Consider the following 6000-nt stretch of genomic DNA (forward strand, 5'->3'; position numbering starts at 1 on the left):
AGAAGGCTTTCGACAAGGTCCCACACAAGAGATTAATGTGCAAAGTTAAAGCACATGGGATTGGGGGTAGTGTGCTGACATGGATTGAGAACTGGTTGTCAGACAGGAAGCAAAGAGTAGGAGTAAATGGGGACTTTTCAGAATGGCAGGCAGTGACTAGTGGGGTACCGCAAGGTTCTGTGCTGGGGCCCCAGCTGTTTACATTGTACATTAATGATTTAGACGAGGGGATTAAATGTAGTATCTCCAAATTTGCGGATGACACTAAGTTGGGTGGCAGTGTGAGCTGCAAGGAGGATTCTATGAGGCTGCAGAGCGACTTGGATAGGTTAGGTGAGTGGGCAAATGCATGGCAGATGAAGTATAATGTGGATAAATGTGAGGTTATCCACTTTGGTGGTAAAAACAGAGAGACAGACTATTATCTGAATGGTGACAGATTAGGAAAAGGGGAGGTGCAAAGAGACCTGGGTGTCATGGTACATCAGTCATTGAAGGTTGGCATGCAGGTACAGCAGGCGGTTAAGAAAGCAAATGGCATGTTGGCCTTCATAGCGAGGGGATTTGAGTACAAGGGCAGGGAGGTGTTGCTACAATTGTACAGGGCCTTGGTGAGGCCACACCTGGAGTATTGTGTACAGGTTTGGTCTCCTAACCTGAGGAAGGACATTCTTGCTATTGAGGGAGTGCAGCGAAGGTTCACCAGACTGATTCCTGGGATGGCGGGACTGACCTATCAAGAAAGACTGGATCAACTGGGCTTGTATTCACTGGAGTTCAGAAGAATGAGAGGGGACCTCATAGAAACGTTTAAAATTCTGACTGGGTTAGACAGGTTAGATGCAGGAAGAATGTTCCCAATGTTGGGGAAGTCCAGAACCAGGGGACACAGTCTAAGGATAAGGGGGAAGACATTTAGGACCGAGATGAGGAGGAATTTCTTCACCCAGAGAGTGGTGAACCTGTGGAATTCTCTACCACAGAAAGTTGTTGAGGCCAATTCACTAAATATATTCAAAAAGGAGTTAGATGAAGTCCTTACTACTAGGGGGATCAAGGGGTATGGCGAGAAAGCAGGAATGGGGTACTGAAGTTGCATGTTCAGCCATGAACTCATTGAATGGCGGTGCAGGCTAGAAGGGCCGAATGGCCTACTCCTGCACCTATTTTCTATGTTTCTATGTTTCTAGTCCGTGTGGTGAGGGTCTCCCACAGTGCTGTCAGTCCGTGTGGTGAGGGTCTCCCACAGTGCTGTCAGTCCGTGTGGTGAGGGTCTCCCACAGTGCTGTCAGTCCGTGTGGTGAGGGTCTCCCACAGTGCTGTCAGTCCGTGTGGTGAGGGTCTCCCACAGTGCTGTCAGTCCGTGTGGTGAGGGGTCTCCCACAGTGCTGTCAGTCCGTGTGGTGAGGGTCTCCCACAGTGCTGTCAGTCCGTGTGGTGAGGGTCTCCCACAGTGCTGTCAGTCCGCGTGGTGAGGGTCTCCCACAGTGCTGTCAGTCCGTGTGGTGAGGGGTCTCCCACAGTGCTGTCAGTCCGTGTGGTGAGGGTCTCTCACAGTGCTGTCAGTCCGTGTGGTGAGGGTCTCTCACAGTGCTGTCAGTCCGTGTGGTGAGGGTCTCTCACAGTGCTGTCCGTGTGGGGAGGGGTCTCCCACAGTGCTGTCAGTCCGTGTGGTGAGGGTCTCTCACAGTGCTGTCAGTCCGTGTGGTGAGGGGTCTCCCACAGTGCTGTCAGTCCGTGTGGTGAGGGTCTCCCACAGTGCTGTCAGTCCGTGTGGTGAGGGTCTCCCACAGTGCTGTCAGTCCGTGTGGTGAGGGTCTCCCACAGTGCTGTCAGTCCGTGTGGTGAGGGTCTCTCACAGTGCTGTCAGTCCGTGTGGTGAGGGGTCTCCCACAGTGCTGTCAGTCCGTGTGGTGAGGGTCTCTCACAGTGCTGTCAGTCCGTGTGGTGAGGGGTCTCCCACAGTGCTGTCAGTCCGTGTGGTGAGGGTCTCCCACAGTGCTGTCAGTCCGTGTGGTGAGGGTCTCTCACATTGCTGTCAGTCCGTGTGGTGAGGGGTCTCCCACAGTGCTGTCAGTCCGTGTGGTGAGGGTCTCCCACAGTGCTGTCAGTCCGTGTGGTGAGGGTCTCCCACAGTGCTGTCCGTGTGGTGAGGGTCTCTCACAGTGCTGTTCGGGAGGGAGTTCCAGGATTGTGACCCAGCGACGGTGAAGGAACGGCCGATATATTTCCAAGTCAGGATGTGTGAAAGGAGCTTGGAGAAGGTGGAGTTCCCGTGCAACTACCAGCATGGTAGAAGGTGACCAAGATCAATCCTGGTCTTTTTACATCAGCATTTTCTAAATTCCCAAGGATCAATAACCATATCTGTATTGGCATCTCGAAGCTGTGGGTTGAGGGGTGGGTCCGCTGCTGTGAGCTTCTGCCGCGTCCTGTTCACTGTCCCGGCACGTGGGGGGGGTCACTCTAACCCAGGCATGTCCACGAGGCGGAGAATGAGCTCAACGCTGAACTGAACTGTCCACAAGAGAGAGAGGGAGGGAGGGAGGGAGGGAGAGGGGGAGAGAGAGAGAGAGAGAGACTGGGAGGGGGGAGGGAAGGGAGAGAGAGAGAGAGACTGGGAGGGAGAGGGGTAGAGAGAGAGAGAGAGAGACTGGGAGGGGGGAGGGAGAGAGAGAGAGAGAGAGTGGGAGGGGGGAGGGAGAGAGAGGGGGAGGGAGAGAGAGAGGGGGGGAGGGAGAGAGAGGGGGAGGGAGAGAGAGAGAGAGGGGGAGGGAGAGAGAGAGAGAGAGAGAGGGGGAGGGAGAGAGAGAGGGGGAGGGAGAGGGAAAATGGGAGGGAGAATGGGAAGGAGGGCGGGAGGAAGAGGGAGAATGGGAGGGAGAGAGAGAGACTGGGAGGGAGGGAGGGTTTAAGGAGAGGTTTTGATCTCGGTTCTGCCTTTTGTTTTTTAGAATGATGATGACGATGAGAACCAGTCCAATGCCAGCAGCTCCTCTTCCTCTTCCTCCTCCTCCTCAGGAGAAGAAGATTCTGATTCTGATTCTGACTGATCCCTCTCTCTGCTCCTGCGAGGCCTGCGTCGGTGGTAACGACGGAGACGCCCTGTGCCCGGGACCCCAGCTCCTTTAACACTACGTCAGGAACTGAATCTCCGGCAGCCTCCTGTTCCACACCCCACCCCCGCATGGACTGTACCATTGTGCTGTCACAGTGACGGACACAGCTCTCTGTAAATAAACCTCAGTTTGTCGATGTGATCACCGCAGCTCAGCATTTTAGAAATTGAACGTTCACAGCATTAGGTTTTTTAACTATTGGTTTGTTTTAATCTCCTGTCGGTCGCGGACGTTCTCTGATTCCCATCTCCGTTGTCTGTTTGTTGGACTGGGTCTCGGCACCAACCTGAGCCCCTTGTCGGCAGTGTCTGTCACTGGGAGGGTCGCCCGCGGGAACAGCGGGATCACCGTCGAATTTCACCATCGCTCCGCTGCTCAGGGTCTCGCCCTCCCTGCCCTCTGCCCTCTGCCCTCTGCCCTCTGACTCCAGTTTAAGGGGCTTGGGTTCAGCTTCTGGTCGAGTAGTCCCAGGGGTCGGAGTGCAAATCTCGCACGGAACTGGTGTCAGTAAAGCCCCCCCCCCCTCCCCCCACTGGGGGCTAGAACTACACGTGACTCCTGTCCCACACACCTTCCTCGACTGTTGAAGCTCCCGTGAAGAGGTTCCTGCTCTGGACCATGTCACATTCCCCGACTCTCCTATCACCCCTCCCCCCTCCCCACAGACTGAAGGCTCCTATTGGTGGAGGGGGGCGGGGGGGGGGTTGCACTGCAGAACACGGCACAGGGTTGATTTGTGATTTTACGATAAGGAACCCAACTGAGGAGGGGTAGCTGAGAGACCCAGCCCAGACTGATTTGCTCTTGTTCATCAAGTGACCCCCTGTAAGGACCAATAACTGTTCCCTTCACACCCCTCGTCCCTCCCTGAGGCACTGACTGAGACTGGGTACCGTTCCACAGCAGCAACAGTGAGCTGGACAGTGAGAGTCAACGGACTGGTCGACTGTTCCAAGCCCAGCCCGATCGGAAGCCTTGTTCACTTTGCACCGGGAGTCCCTCAATCCAGGAGGAGCAGCAGGAACCCCGGGTGAATTTATTTTTTGCCCCCTGAAGGTATCTTGTGTCCCCCCCCACTCCCCCTGCCTCGTGGAGAGCCGTTATTATAGTTGAGGATTCGCAATAACTTTCCTTATTTTCCAGGTTGATTGTTTAGACGAGGACCCCGTGTCCCTGAACAATTCCAGCCGGACCTGACCTCACTGATCACCACACGTAACGCCAAGTCTCGAGATTATGGCCCAGTTTTGTGCGATCGCCCTTGTCCAGTACACTCTGCCTGTGAATCACGCAGACTTCCTCCAGTTTTATTTTTATTCATCCTCAGGATGTGGGAGTCACTGGCCAGGCCGGCATTTATTGCCCATCCCTAATTGCCCCTTGAGAAGGTGGTGGTGAGCCGCCTTCTTGAACCGCTGCAGTCCGTGTGGTGAAGGTGCTCCCACAGTGCTGTTAGGGAGGGAGTTCCAGGATTGTGACCCAGCGACGATGAAGGAACGGCCGATATATTTCCCAGTCGGGATGGTGTGTGACTGGGAGGGGAATGTGGAGGTGGTGGTGTTCCCATGTACCTGCTGCCCTTGTCCTTCTAGGTGGTAGAGGTCGCGGGTTTGGGAGGTGCTGCCGAAGAAGCCTTGGCGAGTTGCTGCAGTGCATCTTGTAGATGGTGCACACTGCAGCCAGGGGGCGCCGGTGGTGGAGGGAGTGTTGGAGGTGGTGGATGGGGGGCCAATCAAGCGGCTGCTTTGTCCGGGATGGTGTCGAGCTTCTCGAGTGTTGTTGGAGCTGCACCATCCAGGCAAGTGGAGAGTATTCCATCACACTCCTGACTTGTGCCTTGTAGATGGTGGGAAGGCTTTGGGGAGTCAGGAGGGAGACACTGGCCGGAGATTACTCAGTTGTGAGTGGACGCGGAGGGGGACAGGAAGTCCCGATGTTACCGAGCAGACACGGTGATGTGCTGCAGGCGGCTCGGGCTGTCAGCGGCTTCGATCAGTTTTGTTTTCCAATAACCAATAATCATGATTGATTTAACAGAAGGTGAAACTGATGGTACTGACGGTGGAGGGGGTGAGAGATGTTAATTACCAGATATTAAATGACTGTAACGTGTTCAGTTAACTATCTGTAGCACTCATTATTTTATATAATGGATTAGATTGTTCTCGCAACCTCGGACACTCAGTGCCACGACACTACAGGATGCAATCTTGGGATTTCTTTGGTCGAGTCATGTGTTTGATAGTTAGAAGATTTTGTTCATGTGTGTTTTTTGTGGTGGTTTTATAAATGTGAAAAGTTACTTAATCCTAATCCCAGGGCTGTGGGAGAAGCTACTCGGAGTGAGAAAAACTCTCTTACTTGAGACGTAATTCGAGCAGAGCTCACCTCCAATGTGCTGTGAAAATACCACAACTTTGTACCATTCGGACCTTTGTAAGACATTTTTAAACTCGAACTGGAGTTCGGTGTTTGGAGAATCTCCGGTGCTTTGATTGAAGCAAATGAATCCTGCCCAGATTCAGATCCCAACCGAGTCCAGCGGCCAACTTCACAATAAACCTCAGCTCCAAACATTCATCCTCCTCTTGTGTTTTATTTATAATACAAATACTTGCTTCTAGTTTTCCGTGGTTTACAAACTGAGGTCAAAACTTCAGGAATCGATGTGGATCTCTGCTCCCTGGTGATATTAGCTGAGGCAAAGGTGAATCTCAAAATTACAGGGGAGTGTTTGTGCTTTGCATTACTCAGCCGAACCTGTGCTGGAAATTGTGAGGGGTCCCAGTGAGAGTCAGTGTGTATGGGACTGTACCCCAGTGAGAGTCAGTGTGTGTGGGACCCGTACCCCAGTGAGAGTCAGTGTGTGTGGGACTGTACC

General features: G+C 53.4%; 1 protein-coding gene across 4 annotated transcripts in view; it reads left to right on the forward strand.

Annotated features, from left to right (window-relative positions):
* Nucleotides 1-5697, forward strand: part of LOC139278421 (nucleolar transcription factor 1-like) — a 117945-nt gene extending 112248 nt beyond the window's left edge. For all 4 annotated transcript variants that reach the window (XM_070897179.1, XM_070897199.1, XM_070897191.1 and 1 more), the window contains one exon: nucleotides 2955-5697. In XM_070897179.1, coding sequence (XP_070753280.1) covers nucleotides 2955-3053 — 99 coding nt within the window. In that variant the 3' untranslated portion in view covers nucleotides 3054-5697. The remainder of the gene's footprint in view (nucleotides 1-2954) is intronic.
* The last annotated feature ends 303 nt before the right edge of the window (nucleotides 5698-6000 follow it).

The sequence above is a fragment of the Pristiophorus japonicus genome, chromosome 1 (assembly GCF_044704955.1).
Source record: "Pristiophorus japonicus isolate sPriJap1 chromosome 1, sPriJap1.hap1, whole genome shotgun sequence".
NCBI lineage: Eukaryota > Metazoa > Chordata > Chondrichthyes > Pristiophoridae > Pristiophorus > Pristiophorus japonicus.